Source organism: Eubalaena glacialis, chromosome 6, assembly GCF_028564815.1.
Source record: "Eubalaena glacialis isolate mEubGla1 chromosome 6, mEubGla1.1.hap2.+ XY, whole genome shotgun sequence".
Classification (NCBI taxonomy): Eukaryota; Metazoa; Chordata; class Mammalia; order Artiodactyla; family Balaenidae; genus Eubalaena; species Eubalaena glacialis.
Window position 1 is genome coordinate 59,867,694 of NC_083721.1, and position 17,851 is coordinate 59,885,544.

General features: G+C 44.0%; 1 protein-coding gene across 1 annotated transcript in view; it reads left to right on the top strand.

Annotated features, from left to right (window-relative positions):
* The first annotated feature begins 4,339 nt into the window (after positions 1-4,339).
* C6H3orf52 (chromosome 6 C3orf52 homolog) overlaps positions 4,340-17,851 on the top strand; it is a 31,011-nt gene continuing 17,499 nt past the window's right edge. Inside the window, exons 1-2 of the mRNA XM_061193071.1 lie at positions 4,340-4,477; positions 10,401-10,530. Of these exons, the coding sequence (XP_061049054.1) occupies positions 4,340-4,477; positions 10,401-10,530 (268 nt within the window). The remainder of the gene's footprint in view (positions 4,478-10,400; positions 10,531-17,851) is intronic.

Sequence of the window (17,851 nt, forward strand, 5' to 3'; positions counted from 1 at the left end):
TCGAGCCCTGGTCTGGGAAGATCCCACATGCCGTGGAGCAACTAGGCCCGTGAGCCACAACTACTGAGCCTGCGCATCTGGAGCTTGCTTCGCAACAAGAGAGGCCACAACAGTGAAAGGCCCGCGCACCGCGATGAAGTGTGGCCCCCGCTCGCCGCAACTAAAGAAAGCCCTCGCACAGAAATGCAGACCCAACACAGCCAAAAATAAATAAATAAATAAATTAATTAATTAATTTTAAAAAATGTGGTGTTTTGAAGAGGCATAGATCTATTTGAAACTAATGAGATGCTTTGGTGACCTCACTTTAATGATGTTACTTTATTTTTTGTTTTATATGATAACCATTTAGGAAATTATTTGCTCTTAAAGGAGATGAAGAAAGAAGAGCAAGTACTATGACAAGAAAAGCAAAATTGAAAATCTTATACTGGTCCGCAAGTCTTGGCAAGAAGTATGTTTGAATTTTTTAATGTTATTTACATTTGACCCCCTTGAATGAACTAAAGTACTTGAGTCAATAATAATTTTTGGATTATATTAAAAAGAACTATTTGTGCAAGAACAGTATACTTTAAAAAAGCACATTTAAAGAACTATTTATGAAAGAACAATATCCTTTAAAAAGCTACCCCTATAGAAGTCAGTTTTGAAGAAAATGCAAAAAGAAATCTAGATAGAATTTGATTCCTCATTCACAAATCCTAAACTTCAACAAGAATTATTTAATCTACACCTGGTTCTACTTCCAGGGAGAAACACTTCTTTCTAACTCATCTGAATCTTCAGTTTAGAGTCAGACTGGAAGGATAAAAAAAGTCCTCAAGTAGAAGTTGGTACATTCACCTACATTCCAGATCAGCTGTCTGGAGATGAAGAAATTTGCAGTTATCAGAAATCAGGAACAGGTTGCAAGTAAGAATTTAAGTAGTTCAGGCAATATGGGGAGGTGTGAGCAAGTGTCAGCAATCCAGAAAATGTGACAAGACAGGAACACAAATCAATATCAAAAGAAAGTATATTGAATCAAAGGTTATTGCTGGGTGCAAAGAGTTTGGGGTAGGTGGGTATTAGTTACAGAGATACTCATAGTTATGGAAAGGAAAGGAATATTTACTGCGATTCTGCTTTTGCCAGGCACAGGAATAAATGCTTTACTTTAATTACCTCATTTAATCCTCCTAACTCTACTGGGTAGGAATCATTTTATAAAGAGGAAAGAAGCTCATAGACTTTAAACAACTTGCCTAAGAACACACAGATAGTGAGGGTCTAAATTTGATCCTAACTCTTCTTGTCTTCAAAACCTATACTACCATAGGGATGTCAACAGTGTACAAGGGCTAGTCGTATGGAATTCTGGAAATGCATTCGAGTCTAGATAAGAGAATAAATAAACCTCACCTCGTGGTACTCAGAAGGCATTGAGAGATGTGGTGTAGAATATGCTTGTGACAGGAAACAGTAGCTTTCTGGTTCTCTGGGAGAGTGAAGGAGATTTTAGACATCTGTTCATGGAGAAACCAGGCTTGGAAGATAGCTACAATCCATCCTACACAACAGAGGGAATCTCCCACTGAGGATGAGCTCCTGCAGTCAAATGAGGAAATTATGGGAAAGGTGGTCTGGGGCTGGGTAAGGATAGGAGTCAGGGTTAGAGAGGTTTTAATGGTTCTAGTCAGGGTCTAAGGCCCTGGGTCTAGCAAGCTGTCATTACCGAGAACATTCAAGTTAATCAACATTTACAGAGGGCACTGTGCTGGATACAGAGCGGAGTACTGGGAACATAGATACCTCGAGGAGATTAAACAAATGCTGGAGGCAGACAAGGAAAAAAAAAATTCCTGCTCATATTCCATTTTAGCCATTCTGGCCTCTTTACTGATTCTCAGACAGTAAAAGTCAGACAGGCTCCAGTCTCGGGTCCTTTGTCCTGGAGTTCCTTCTTCTTTCAGAAATCTGCAGAGCTAATTCCTTACCATCTTCAACTCTTTGCTCAAATTTCACTTTCCTAATGAGGCCTAATTGGTCAACTTATTTGTAATTGCAACTCCCAACTGCACTGCTCTCCAACCTCCCATACTCTTCTTTACCTTTTTTTTTTCCCATAGCATGCACCACCTCCTAATATTCTAAAAACGTTATTTAAGTTTGCTCCCCCTTAATAAATATTAGTTTCACAATGGCAGTGATTCTGTTTTATTTAGCTATCTCTTCAGATACATCTCAAGCACCAAGAAGAATGCCTGACACATAGCAAGCATTCAGTACTACTTGTTGAATTAAATTAGACTGAATATGTGACATGGTTAGCACAGGAACAACGTGTATTGGTAGCAGAGAAGAGTGTGGATAACTTTTGGTGGAGGAAGGGAATCAGAGAAGGTTTAGTGGGAAAAGTGTGTTTCAGCTTGGATTTAAAGATGAAGGGGAGTTGTCCACACAGAAAGCGGGCTGGAGTGGAAGGAAAAACATTTGAAGCAGAGGGAGCATCATATACAAAGATGTGGGGTGTGGCAACAGAATGGGGAAGGGAAGGGCCAGCCGGGAAGAGGAATCTGGTCAGACCAGAGGAGTCTACTGACTACTGAACGTCTGAGAAGGAAGACTAGAAGTTAGTAATTGCAGGGAAAGGTATACATGCAGGTTCCTCTCTCTTTTCACCTCTGATTCATTCTCTGCTCTTAGCCTGGGAGGCTGACCCCCAACCTCCATCACCAGTTTCCAATGGGAGTTAACGGGCAAAACCCTGGCAGGTGGAGAGAAAGATCAGAGTATTTTTCCCCTCTGCTGGACCGTAGTCCTGGCAGTGGCTGCAAATTTCTGTGACTACAGATCCTATCAAGAGGGCTCAACTGATGGTTCTAGTTTTTAATCAAGCTCTAGTCCCTTTTAAGCCTCAGGGTATGGAGGGCTTTCTGCTGTTGCTAGTCCTTGGGTGCCTTGGTGCCCCTTCTTGGTTCCCTTAACCGTTGCTCTTTCATTAGAAACCCTCTTACAAAATCCCAGCTGAGAATGCAGACTGAGTCCTGCCTCTTAGGGCAGAGAAAGCAGAAGTCAGTGCCGGCCAGCAGGTGAGTGGCTGCAGTTAGCACAACCCCATCCAGCAGGCAGATGGAGTCCAGAGTCCAGATGAGCTGGCAGCAGGCAAGAGACAACTAGAGACCCGATATCTAGGCAGTGTCTGAACAGTAGGCATCGAGGGTGCTGGATTTTTGGACGCGTGTCAACATCTTCTGAAATGGAGCTGATTTATATGTGCCAGGTCCATGCCTCAAACTCATCTCAATATGTATGTTTGTTGGGAGCAGGTTTGAGAAGTAGGGAAGCAAGCCAGCTCTGAGCAGAAGCTTGAGAGGATCAGCACACCCTGCATAGCAAACATAATTTCAGGCTCTCAAGACCAGAAGTTCTGAACTATGGACTGTGGATTGTGAGTGGGTGCATATACTTTTTCCTCAGGGTGTGTGTGTGTGTGCATGTGGTGGTGGTGATGGTGGGGTATCTGTGACTCCTCTTCCCAAAGGTAGATAATAGCCAACGTTTATGAATGTTTGCTATATGTCTGAGTGCTTTGCTGACATCAAGTCTTTTAATCGGGGCAACAACTCCCTTAGGGGGGTACTAACATTATGTCAACTTTCCAGATGAGGAAACTGGGCACAGAAAGATGAAAGTCCAAGGTCTCGCAGTTAGGAACCCTGTGAGAGGGGATTAATCTGGGCAGCCTGGTTCCTGAGCCTGCTGTTCCCTCCACCACTCATTACGGTGTCTTTGCCTGACTCTGGACTCGTAAGAGGAAGGAGTGTATTCGTATTATGCACCTTCATTGGCTCAGAACCTCGCACGATGCCCCGCACGCAGGAGATAGTTGTATGTTCATAGTTATATGTTGATTAATGAATGAAATTTTGCTAGGCAGCGAAAACTGGGGCAAGCCCTTGCAACAGACAGCTCCTCGAGGAGGTTGGAATGTCCATCCATGCCACAGCCCGACGCCCAATCAGGCCCTCGGCTCAGCTTCTGCTTTGTATATGTACAAATAGCAAGGGTCAGAGCAGGCAGCGCCCTGAACAAACCAGAAAAACAGCCCTCTTCCGCTGTTTTCGGGAGCTCACAGCAGGGCAAGGCTGCGGCACCTGGCGGGAGCTACGGGTGCTTCCCGGGCGTCAAAGCCAGCCTCCAGCGCCCCACGCCCCACCAGGCCCCGCCCACCGCCCGAGGGCTCCCGGCCCCGCCCACCGGGGGCGTCGGGCGAGCCACGCGCGAGGCTACTTTGTACCCTCGGGTGTATGCGTCCTGCTTCCTGGCGGGCTGTTTAATCCTCCTCTGCCCGTCCATGGAGGGGGCCAGGCCCCCATCTCCAGGAGGTGAGCTGGAGCTCTCGGTGATCCAGGGGCAGCCAGACGAGCAGGCGCCTCTCAATGGAGCCGTCCAGGGCATCTTTGCTCTAGAGGAGGAGCCCTGCCCAGTTCAGGTAAGGTCGTCTTCGCTCTGGCGGCGTTTTCCAACGGGCTCTGAGCCAGGCTGCCGGCCAGGACCCGGGCCTGGCACCGCACAGTTTCCGGTTTCCAGCCAGCTCTCTGGGCGCAGCAGACCCCAAGCGCCGGTGGTGCGCGCTGGAATATTCTGAATGGAGCAGACACAACAATGCCCTCCACCTTGAGCCTGCCCTCGGGCCCTCGGATCCCTCCGGCTCCAAGGAACTTGAGGAATCTTATCCGGGAGGTGTGCGGCTCCTCTCTTCAGAGAGAGAATCCCTAGAGGTAGAGGTGGTTTTAAAAAGTTCTTTAACTTGGTTTTTCTTTTTCCAGTAGGGAGAACCAGCGATAACTGGTGTCTCCTTTTCTTGAGAATTCTTTGCCTTCCTTTCCTATATTGCCTTGCTACTTGCCCTCGCCCTCCACCCTCCCCCAGCCTTCACCCACCGCCCACCCTCCCCCATCCCGGCTCGCCATCCCCTGGGTCTACACTTTCTGTCTTCTCTCAGTCTGGCCATTTGATTTCACAGGAAGAGATGTAGGGGAGAAGGGAGAAAAGAGCAAGTACAGAAGGCCTGGGGGGTGAACTTGCCCTGCTCAACTAAGGGAAATAATTTCCAAGTTCTTGTCTCAAAGAACAAGACTATGCCTCATTTGCTTTGGCCTCATCTCAGTTTCTAAGTAAGTCCCTGGTGATGTTTAGGCTGAACTCTTCTGATTCAGCTCTAACAGGGGCAGGAAAGTTATTCATTCTGATCAAATGCTTGTAATACAACAGAGACTTTGAATTCTACCTTCTGATTAACCCTTCTAACTGGCTTGATGTTAACTTGGTATATGGAACTCCGCATATATACACATATGGTTCCAACCTGGTTTTTCTAGGGCCCTCTCCTCTACTGCCATCCCTCTGGCAGCTCAACTGTTGATTTCGGGGATAAGCAGGAAATTCAGAAGTTGAAAGCAGTGCTTTTGCTTCCTCCTTGATTCCTAGTAATACTGTAAAATCTGCTTTTATAGGTACCCTGGAGAGTAATTTGGTACCTTATATTTGAATGAAAGATGAATACCATAGAAAAATGAAAGTTGGAGGAAGATGATTTGATCTCTGTGCAAGTGGCTGCAACTGTGGACTTGCTGTATGGATCCTCCAAGGCAATGTCTAGGAATGGGAATTGGGAGTACTTGCCTCATGTCAGATAGACCCAGGACACCCCACGGACTCCATGGTTTGGGACTGAATCCAGAGATATGAATTCTGGTGACAACTTCCCCATTAAAAGGTGTGTCCCAAGGCAAGGCACTAAGGTCTATGTTTTGCCAGCTGTCAACTGGTGGTAATGTAATGTGGCCAACCAGTCTTCTTTGTGAGGCCTGGGAATGCATGTTGAATACAGTGGAGGAGTAGACGGTGCAGGACACATACAGGGTGTCAGTATTTTATTATCATTTAACCTACCTGGTAGAGATTGCTTTTTCATGTTTTAATTACTTCCTTGTTAGCCAGGTATATACAGATATCTGAGACTTCCTTGTGAACTAGCTTTGTAGGAAATACAAAGCTGTGTAGGAAATAGGAAAGCTGTGTGAGGGACAGAATGGCGTGAAGATGAAGGGTTACATCAGCACTTGGAGAACATTCTAGAAATGCTTGAAGAGGAAAAATTTTTAAAAAGAGGAAAAAAAAATCTTCATCTAATGTGTTAATCATTCTCTTTGGTTCCATAGAATCAGTTGAAGTGTATTTTAAATTGAAAAGTCAACTAATGTAGCCACAAGCACAAGATCCAGACTCTTAAGACTTTTGTGTGTAGGTCTCTTTAAACTGTATGTTAAGATTTCCAATTTTGAAATGTAGCATAAGTCCATGTGTTTTTATTAACCATACGTTTTGTACCTATCATGTGCCAAACACTTCTGCTACATAAATGCGTTTAATGAGCACAACAAACTTCAGAGGAGGGGGGTGGCATTCTGATTTGACAGAAGAAGAAACTGAGTGAAGAACTTGAGACTCAGAGGAGTTACCAAAATACTCAAGTTCACCCAGTGGTGGCTCTGAAATTGAACTCAGGCTGTTTCTCAAACCTGTGCTGCTTTTGTTGATTTATTTTATATGTTTATATATATGTACATAATTTGAATATATAAATATAATTATATATAATTTATATTTTATTTATGTATAATTGCCTGTTATATATTATTACTAATTTCTGTAAGTTATGGAACGTAGGTGAAATATGAGGAATTGAGTAGCGTATCTGGCATGATGAAGGAGATGTGAGCAGATGCGTAGATGCGTGAGGAGCAGGGAACAGTTTGGGGACCATCGGGAAGAAGACATCCCATATCATGGGTATCTTCCTACTTGGAAGGGCTAATCTGGGAGGGTATTCAAAGGCAGTAGAAAGAACTTTCTGTTTCTTAATTTGGGTTTGGGGGCTTGAGGGAAAAGGATTGTAAGCCATTGAACTTCACTTTGCCTGCCATCACTGTAAACATGGCAATATAGTTGGGTCAAAACTGGAAAAGGCATTAGGGATAATTGAGTAAGACTACGTTTCTTTTATGGCTCATTTCACGGACTCTGACCTCAGTTTTCAGATAGAAGTCCCAGAGGCATTTTAAGGGATGGCAGCATCATTTTAATAATAGCAATAATAATCCCTGGGTAGTTTTGAGGCAGGCAAGACATATATGAATGGGCTAGCTAAAAATTAGCCCATTGACATGTGTTGTTCAGAATTTAGGACAAGAATCAACTGGCTCTTTCGTGCTTGAGTCAACAAGTGGATTAAATCCCACAATGAAGATTACAAAGTATAGATTTTACTGTGTGCTAAGAAAATTTTCCCCTGATCTATATAATACCTTTTCCTAATTGAGCCAAAGAGAAGAAAAGCTTTTTGTATCCAAGAGATATGTAGTCCTGCCATTGTTTCAGGACCTTATGTCATGTATTTGGACCTTATTTGAAGAGGGATGTGAATATATCTGGGGGAATAGTCAGAGGAAAGTCACAAAAATTCTTGGGCCATATACTGCAATCATGGAGTGTAAGATGCAGTTTGCAAAAAATCTTCAGAAGCCACTCTGGAGAAGAACCTGCCTATGGCCTCTCCTCATGATCTAGAATTTGGGCAAGAAATGCTAAGGAAGGCAGTGAAGGAGGCATTGTGTTTTCATGGCCCAGTGTGCATGGGTAGCACGCATCTGCTGGATCACAGGCTCTCCACCCTCAAGGCAGGGTGGACTCTCCTGGGGACACTTCGAAAAAATAGAATTCCTGTGTTGATTCTAGTGTGCAGACCGCTGAGAAGCACTGTCCTCTGTTGATGGGTTGGGTGTGGCTGACAGACCATTTTACGATGACTTAAAATATGTGAAGATTAGTCATTCAAAGGGAAGTGGTCTCTGCCTTTGGGCTGACTGCAGGAGAAGGGGGCCAGCCTGTAGGATGGCCGTGATGGGCTGGACCGGAAGAGGCATTTCCTACAGAGGAGGGCTATGTAATTCTGAGCTGAGTTCCCCCAGGAAGTCAGAATATTGGTCTCCTCACACCACCAGCGTCCTAGTTTGTGGTCTCTAAGGCATAGCATAGGTGAAGGCACAAAGGGCCAAAGAGGTGCATTGACCCTCATTCATGGGCTCATTTGAGACTCCAAACCATTTCATTTTGCACTAATCTTTATGGTTCCTGCTGTGTCTTGTACAAGGACTGAAAATGGCATGTGTCTCAGGAGCTCTGTAAATAGGAGGATATGTTTTTGTCCCCTGAGAAGTTCAAGGCTTCTTGTACTGGGACTCCTCTTTCTTGTGTGCCTTGTTGAGCCTCTAGCTTTGATGACCTTGGAGCAATGCTCAGTCTGTGGGTAGGGGTGAGCGGTGGTGCGATCCCTGGACTCCACACACGCTTACCTCAGGAGGGTTTCCCTCTGTCCAGATATTGACGGGGCCTTTACTGCACCCCTCATACCCCACCCGAAGGGCCAGTGCATGCAGGGGCTCCAAAGTGTGACCTCTACTCTAGAATTTCTCAAAGTACAGTCTCAAAATTTTGGGCACCCACTATAACTAAGCAACACACATTTATTAAGTGCCTGTTACTTGTATGAGGCAGAGGTATGGGATATGAGAGGGGAATTTTAAGAGCCACCCTTCCTTCTATGTGGTTTCACTTTCCCTAGGAAGATAAGGCCAGTATCTGTTTATATTCGGACCTGAAACCAGACAGGGCAGGCAGTGGCAGCGGCAGATTAGCTGCGTGTACTGGGAGATCTCTCCACGGGTGGGCTGGTAGGGAGGCCTCCAGGAAAGGAGAGATTTGACCTGGTTCCTGAAGAGCAGGGAGGCTCCAGACCAGGGGCCCACCCCTCGTAAAGCAGCTGATTTACCTTGGGAAGTCTACATTGACAAACTGGGGCTGCTCCCACCTTCCCTGCAATCTGATCCCCTGGGTCCGGGTAGGGCCTAGGTGTTTGTTGTTTAAATTCCCCTTCACATGATTCTGATGTGCAGGCTTGGACCCTCTCATTGAGAAAGATTAAACTGTAGTCCTTACGTGGACAGTTTCCTTTTCTGATGGCTGCCACTACAATCACGACGGGAGAGAAAGTTCAAGAGGCACAGATTCAGGAAGTGCCTGCTGCCGCTTGGTGAAGCAGGTGAATACTCCATGTAACCACTGGCTCCTGTGTGTTGAGAGCCAGTGTCAAGTGCGCTCAGGGGCTCCGAAGTGTGACCTCCACTCTACCCTTGTTTAGCAAGTGCTTCACGTGCGTGATCTCTAGTTTTTATAACAGCCCCGTGAACTAGATTTATTACTTATGTGTTTTACAGGTGAGGACCTTGGGGCTGGTGAGTTTCAGTAAGGAGTTTGCTGATGGTCACCCTGCCTTTAAGTGGTATAGCTGGGATTGGGATCCTGATACAGAAACACATTTTTTCCCCATCATATTCCGTTGTTTCCCATGGTCTCCATGTAGGAAGTAGGAGGAGAGGAATGGGACCTTTTAGGGGCAGGTGGCAGTACTGAGAGTGGAGGTGGCCGGGCGCACTCATAACCTGGAGCCCCACACAGTGCCTGGGGGACGCTGTAGACCAATGGGAGAGCGAGTGAGCGGGGCAGTGTCACGCAGCAGGGATTAGTCCTGGCTTATCTCTCCCAACTGCATCTTTGAAATGGGTTAATACCTCCCTTGCAGGGCTGTTCAGATGAAGTGAAACGGTGTTGGTGTTCAGTAGACCAGAGCGGTTGAAATTATTTACTTTAACCCCACCCTCTGCCTCACTACACACATTGCAGCTTGTTTTCTGGTATCTCTCCCGTCCCTGTCCTCCCTTTCATTCCCTTTCCAGGCCCTTATTACATAGAGTCTGGGCCCCAGCAGAAGGTTCTTAGCTTTTTCTTGGTCTAAACTATACATCATTCTCTTAATCTTCTACTCAGCTTTTGTGTACCAGAAACCTTCAATGGGTTCCCAGTACACGCCAACTTAAGTCCAAACTGCTCTGGCAGCATTCAAGACCCTCTCAGATATGCTCCAACCTTTCACTCCCTCTAATCTTAACTCTCATTACTTGCCTCTGAAACCCACATTCCTATCAGATGCATCTCTTGGCCAATTTCATTATGAGTCGTCACGGAGGATATTCTTTCCTGGGTTTGGAATGCCTTTCTCTGTCCATCCTTCAAAATCCTGCCTGTCCTTCCCACCTCAGAGTCCCCAGAGCATTTTCTTGCTAACTTCTTTGTGAGGTTCCATTCTGTCCTTTTGTAAACTTGCCTCAGCAGGGTGGAGCCCCTTGAGGTCAGGATCCTGCTGCCTTCATTTCTGTGTCACTGGCTCATAGTGAGGATTAAAAAATGTTTGTTGAAACCGAATGACTGCCTCTAAGTCTCCCTCTGCTTTCCAGGCTGACAAGGAAAGCCCTTGGAACTCCTGTAATAAGAACTTGGTTGGAAAGTGCAAACTGTGGATGGTCCTCGCCTCTGTTTTCCTAGGTCTCGTTATAGTCATCATCATAAGCTTATGTCTGACTGGAGGTAAGAGGATTTAAACATGACTAAATTGATGCATTTTGAGAACTCATGTAATGCTTATGACTTAAACGCTGAAATCAAAGACGTACTCGCTGCTACTTCATCGTTTATAATATGAATTTAAAACTGGTTTGCAATATGTTGTATGGATGGGAGATATACATGATTTTTGCTTTTCTTTTTTATTTTATTTTTTGTTTGTTTTATAAACTCTGGAAAAAGTATGGGTGTCATTGTTTTACTTTAAACTCTACCCATTGGATGTTGAAGATTTCTTAAATTTTTAATTTCCATAAACACTATGTTTTATTGTATCTTACACATGCGTGTTTGAAAAGTTTTTTAAATAATTTGTTTAGTAAAGATAATTATTGTAAAAAGGTAATTATTGTATAATGATAACTTTATCTGATATACCTAGTATATTATTGTAATGGTAAAATGATGAATAATGTATTTGGAAGCATTTAAAAAACTTTATAGAACCATGTATCTGTAACCTGTCATTATTTTAACTTATTTTAGAAATCACTGTTATATTTGTGTTGTATGTGGTACAAAACAAAAACTCACATGGTGCTAAATATATACTTTACATGCATTATCTCATTTTATTTTTTATTTTGAATATGAACATAGTACATGTTCAGTTACCCATAAAGCCCATCCACATTATTAATATTTTGTTATATTTTTCTCTAGTCTTTTTCTTATTTGCATTTAAAAAATAATTTGCGATCAGATTGTTTTTTATCATCCTGTGGCTTACCTTCAGGATTCTAATGTTACACTGAGATCATTTTGCCAATTCATTAAAAATTATTTGTGAACATTTTTTTTTATGACTGTATGATGTACTCTTCCACATCTTTTTAAGACCTTTTAGGTAGTTGCTAATTTTTTTTATGATTATCAGTATTAAGGTTTTTATGATGTATAAATATAGCGCCTCCCCCCCCCCCGTGGGCAATATTTCAATTTCAAAATAGGAAAGAAGAAAAGTGCTTTCATTTCTATGTGTGGGTGATTGTAGGGTACAGGGGTGTGAGGGGGGCTCTTCTGGAACTGGGATACTTGTGAGAGTGATCCGGTCACCACAAGCTAAGGGTTGAGCCGGACTCTCCATAGCAAACCAAGTTACAGGATGAGAGCAAGAATGGCAGCCCCTGAGTTTCTCCAGAGGGGGCCCTGGGAATTCTCCTAAGGAACTGCATTTGTCATTCACCTCCTGTTCCTCCTTGTCCCAACCCTTTCATCTGCTGTCTCAAAGTTTTATAGTACCTGAAGAAATAGGAAAACTCTGATGAGGTGTGCCAACCTCTAGCATGTGAGCTTCCCAGGCAGGCACCATGTTTGCTTAGTTACTTAAGGCAGTGTTGAGGTGGAATGGCTGTGTCTTTGAGGCCAGAGGCTGGTCCTGAGGTAGGGAGAAGTTGGTAAGAGGTGCTGCCCCTCCTTCATCACACTGAGGACAATAGCTTTGGTATGAGTGTTGATACTCCCTTTTCCCATCATCTCCCACATGTGGATATTGAAACTGAAATTGAGCCACACAGCCTTGTCCTATCACAGCCAGCCAGTGCTGTCCTAAAAGTTGGCTGAACCATCTGCTGGCATCTGGGGCCTATAACAAAGGATGATGCCACAGATTTGGTTGGTTTGATATTTAGGATTCTAAAGCTCAAGACCCAGGGATTTCCCTGGCAGTCCACTGGTTAAGACTCCATGCTTCCACTGCAGGGGGCACGGGTTCGATCCCTGGTTGGGGAACTAAGATCCTGCAAGCCAAGTGGCCAAAAAAAAAAAAAGCTCAAGATCCAAGATCTGTCTTCCATTTTCATTCTCAGAAAGTCATTTGACCTCTTCAAATCACGAAGAGCAACCTGCAGAAGAAGGGATTCCATTTCCCTCCACAGTTTCTCAGGGGGGCGTGAGAGTTCACAGGATCAGATTCAGGGGAGAGTTTTTTAACACTTGCGGTGCAAACTTTGTTTTCAATTTGGTTATAAAATTGTGTTTAAAATATGTTAATGCCATAAGAGAGATTTTCAAACTTTCACTTTTTTTAAATCAGGGAAATACTTTTATTTTACTTGGCATCTCAACTTTCAAGAGTTCGGGCTTGTGGGGAGAGTCATAGTAGGCAGTGGGGGGTGTAATGGGTAAAAAGGAGCAGGGACAGGACTCCCTCCATGACAGTCCCAGCCTCACCCAGAGCAGCTCCGCGGGCACTTCTGGGATGACAGTCTGCGAAAATCAGCCATTGTCCAATTGTCAAACCCATTGATATGAATCGAATATTGGTAGAACTTCTGGGCGCTGTGTGGGAAATGCTGCTGTCTGGGAAGAGGGCAGGTGGGAGAGTTGAAGGCTGTGCATTCGTTAATGAATGTGGGAGGGGCGATATGTGGGTAGGGGAGAAAGAAATCTAGACTATTAGGTATATTGTACAGCACGGGGAATATGACCAGTATTTTATAATGACTGTAAATGAAGTATAACCTTTAAAAATTGTGAATCACTATATTGTACACCTGTAACTTATATAACATTGTACAGCAACTATACTTCAATTTAAAAAAAAAAGAATGAATGTACATTCGTTAAGAAGTGATGGTGTCTGGTTCATTAAGAAGTGAAGTTGGGCTTCCCTGGTGGCGCAGTGGTTGAGAATCTGCCTGCCAATGCAGGGGACACGGGTTCGAGCCCTGGTCTGGGAAGATCCCACATGCCACGGAGCAGCTGGGCCCGTGAGCCACAGTTACTGAGCCTGCGCGTCTGGAGCCTGTGCTCCGCAACAAGAGAGGCCGCGATAGTGAGAGGCCCGTGCAACGCGATGAAGAGTGGTCCCCGCTTGCCACAACTAGAGAAAGCCCTCGCACAGAAACGAAGACCCAACACAGCAATCAATCAATCAATCAATCAATCAATAAGAACGTGAATTTCAAAAAAAAAAAAAAAAAAGAAGTGAAGTTTCTCAGGACCTACATTTGCCATTCCCCTCCTCCTTCCCTTTCTCCCAACTCCTTACTCTCCTGTCTCAGGGCTCTGTAGTCCCCAGACTGAGGCTCAGAGGTGGAGGTGATGATAAATATGGAGCTGGAGTGGACCCAGAGGGGACACTAAATACATCCCAGTATGGAAAGATATCCAATTTGGGGAGGGGCCAATAGGGTACCCAGAATGAGGTGCCCAGTGGGGAGCTGTATCTTGTCACTGACATTGATAGGAATGGCCATGATGTGGTGATAATACAAGCAGACCAACCTGTGGTCAGGTTTATTATTATTAATTCTCTACAGACCGTGCACCCCTTCTTCCTGCACCTGGAGTGGGCTCTCCCCCGACTCTGCCCATGGTACGCCACTGAAGTGATGGCAAATTCAGGATCATGGCTCGGCTTAAGGCATTGAGCCTGGACTGTGTCCACAGTGTGGAGGAGAGGCTAGCACTCCACCAGGCTCACAAGAGACAGTGAAACCTTCTTAAAATGGACAATTTGGGGTTGGCGGAGGGGCGCGGGCAGAGCTCAGGGAATCCCTCCTGTTAAATCTAGAGGCCTGGTTTTGTCCCAGCTCTTTAGGGAAAAAGTATTAATGGATTTTTTCTTTCTCCCTAAGGAATTATAAATTCCTTGGTGTGAAGGGTAAAGGAAAAAAAAAAAAGTCTTCCTCTCTCTCAAAGTCATTTCCTGTCTGGATAATTTGGAGAATCAGATAAGCATCCTCAAGGATTCTGCTTTCTTTACTAATTTGTCCGAACAGTGAGGGGAGAGACCCTAGGAATGCCTTAACTGGTGAAACCTTTCCTTGGTTTGGGCAAAATATTTTAAATGTTACAGAAACCAAACTGTGACAAGTAGGTGGATGCTTAGAAATATGATTTAAAGGTGACCAGTTTTAATAGTCTAGGAACCCTTATGTGATGTCCCCCTGCTCTCTTACCATACGGGCTTTTCTATGAGTAGGGGAGGCTCTGGTACTGAGATGCAAGCAGGGCCTTCCTACGTGATGCTGTATTGGATGGGTTTGTTTTGCCTTGAGTTGGGAATAAGAATCACATCTTATGACATCACATGGTCCTGGCAGACAAGCAAGTTGCACAGGTTGCTCCCTGGTATAGGGTGACTCATGGGAAAATCCTAGGCAGGCAGCAAGCCCAGTATCTTGAAATTTCTTTGCATTTTCACCTGCTTCTCTTTCCCTCACATCTCATATGTTCTCCTGCCTTCCCAAGACTGACCTCTTCACCTGTGTTCTCCATAGAATCCTCTCCAGCTTCTTCTGACCCGTGGACCTTCAGATAGCGCCCTTTCTTTCTAAGCATCCTCTCGGACCTCTTCAAATGTGCTCACATAGTCTCTCCTTCAGAGCAGTCTTCCATCAGCATCTTGCTACTTCATTTATATATTTCTCTCTCCCTCTTTTTTCACTGGCAAACTTCTAGAAAGAGAGGTCTGTATTTGGATCTTATCTCCTGCTCACTTCTAAACTACTGTATCCTTTGGTCCCAAATTGTTCTTCCAAAGGTCAACAGCAAGTGTCTGATCATAAAACCCAATGGCCTGGGCTTCCCTGGTGGCGCAGTGGTTGAGAATCTGCCTGCCGATGCAGGGGACACGGGTTCGAGCCCTGGTCTGGGAAGATCCCACATGCCGCGGAGCAACTAGGCCCGTGAGCCACAACTACTGAGCCTGCGCGTCTGGAGCCTGTGCTCCGCAGCAAGAGAGGCCGCGATAGTGAGAGGCCCGCGCACCGCGATGAAGAGTGGCCCCCGCTTGCCGCAACTAGAGAAAGCCCTCGCACAGAAACGAAGACCCAACACAGCCAAAAATAAATAAATAAATAAAAATAATAATTAAAAATGAATATCTGCTTAAAAAAAAACAAAAAAAACCCAATGGCCTTTCTCCCTTCCCCTGCCCTGTTTGCAGCCTTCAGCTCTGTCCACTGTATTGTACTCTTCCAGGCCTTCAGAACTCTGGACTTCAGGACTTTATTTCTGCCTTTGGCTCCATGTTGTGATTGCAGGAAGCATGTCTTCAGCCTTCTCACTTTTCTCATTCTTCATTCTTTCCCTTGAGAAGCTCACTTAGTCCCAAGGCAGCAGCCATCCCCTCTCGGAGGTGCCTCCTGGAACACTTTTCCTGAGTTTTAGTCATGCACTCTGCTGGAGTTCTGTACCTGGAAATAACTGTCATCATCTTAATCATTATCCATGTGAAACTGCTAGTCATGTGTATCTCCTTCTCCACTGAGCTCACCTTTTATAGTTTCATGGTGAGTCATGAGGCCAGGTTTATATCATCCAATTGTGCAACTTTAGGCAAATTCTTCAACGCTCTTGGCCTCAGTTTCCACATTTGTAAAATATAAATGATTTCTGAATCTGTGTCTATAAATGTACCTTGACCCTCCTACTTACTAGCTCAATTGACTGACCTAAGCAAATTATGCATTTTTTCTAAGGCTCAATGTCTTCATTTTAAAATAAAAACATTAATATTTAATTAATAGGGTTGATTTGAGGATTACATGAGGTAAAAACTACAAGTGCATAGCAGGGTATCTGTGCATATTGCTTAATACAGTAGCTGTTATTCTTCCTGCTACCTAGGCTTGATACTTTGGAACATTTTTGATTTCTTCTTCTTTCCTATAGCTAGGTAATGACCAGGTCTTATCAGTCGTTCCTTGGTAGTGTCTTGATAGAAACTTTCAACATTGACTACCTGCCTACTGCAAGGCTCTGTGCTGTATACTTTATATATGGTGGTTCTTATCTTTACCGTCACCTACAGTGTAGGCATTTCTGTTGAGGAAACTGCTTCAGAGATTTAAGTGACTTGCTCAAGTAACATGGCTAATGACTAACTGAGCTGGAATTCAAACTAAGTCTGGCTGCCTTTACAGCCATCTCTGTTTCCACCATCCTGGTCTTTCTTCTCCCTCCCTTCCTTCCTTCCTCTTCCCACTGCTGTCAATCGAAATCTGTCTCTGCCATTCTTGTCCAGTGACCTCTCTGCCTCCAATCTCCCCCAGTTCCATTTCATCCCATCTGTCACCAGCAGATTTACCCTCATCTCCTTCCTGGGAGGCATTTAACAACCTCCATTATCTCTTGAAGACATCTGGCATTTAAGGCCTACCTCTCCAGCCTCATTTCTTATATTCCCGCCTAAGAGCTGTTTTTGTGTGCCTCCAGTGTCCTTTGTGTATGTACTACAATTTTTTAAGGACGTTTTCTCTACATGGAAATACTGACTAGGTTAAATCCCATTAAAAACATAAAAATTCTGCTGACTGGGTAAGCCTATTTTTTTTGCTGTTGTTGTTATTTTAACAAGCACAACTATTTAGCCAGGTTATGTACAGATTCATTCAGATAATACAAGTTAAGTATATGTCATTAGAGCTATTATTGGAGACCTCTTTTCGAACTTGGCATTTCTTTCTTCCTTTTTTTTTTTAAATTATCATTTATTTATTTATTTTGGTTGTGCTGGCTCCTTAGCTGTGGCATGCAGGCTTTTTAGTTGCGGCAGGCAAGCTCCTTAGTTGCGGCATGCATGTGGGACCTAGTTCCCTGACGAGGGATTGAACCCGGGCCCCCTGCATTGGGATCACAGAGCCTTAACCACTGGACTACCAGGGAAGTCCTGAACTTGGCATTTATTAATAAAAGGGATCCAAATTGGAAAAGAAGTAAAACCGTCACTGTTTGCAGATGACATGATACTATACATAGAAAATCTTAAAGACACTACCAGAAAACTACTGGAGCTCATCAATGAATTTGGTAAAGTTGCAGGATACAAAATTAATACACAGAAATCTCTTGCTTTCCTATACACTAACAATGAAAGATCAGAAAGAGAAATTAAGAAAACAATCTCATTTACCATCGCACCAAAAAGAATAAAATACCTAGGAATAACCTACCTAAGGAGGCAAAAGACCTGTACTATGAAAACTATAAGACACTGATGAAAGAAATCAAATAAGACACAAACAGATGGAAAGATATACTGCGTTCTTGGATTGGAAGAATCAATATTGTCAAAATGACCATACTACCCAAGGCAATCTACAGATTCACTGCAATACCTATCAAATTACCAATGACTTTTTTCACAGAACTAGAACAAAAAAATTTAAAATTTGTATGGAAACACAAAAGACCCTGAATAGCCACAACAATCTTGGGAAAGAGAAACAGAGCTGGAGGAATCAGGTTCCCTGACTTCGGGCTATACGTCAAAGCTACAGTCATCAAAACAGTATGGTACTGGCACAAAAACAGAGATGCAGATCAACAGAACAAG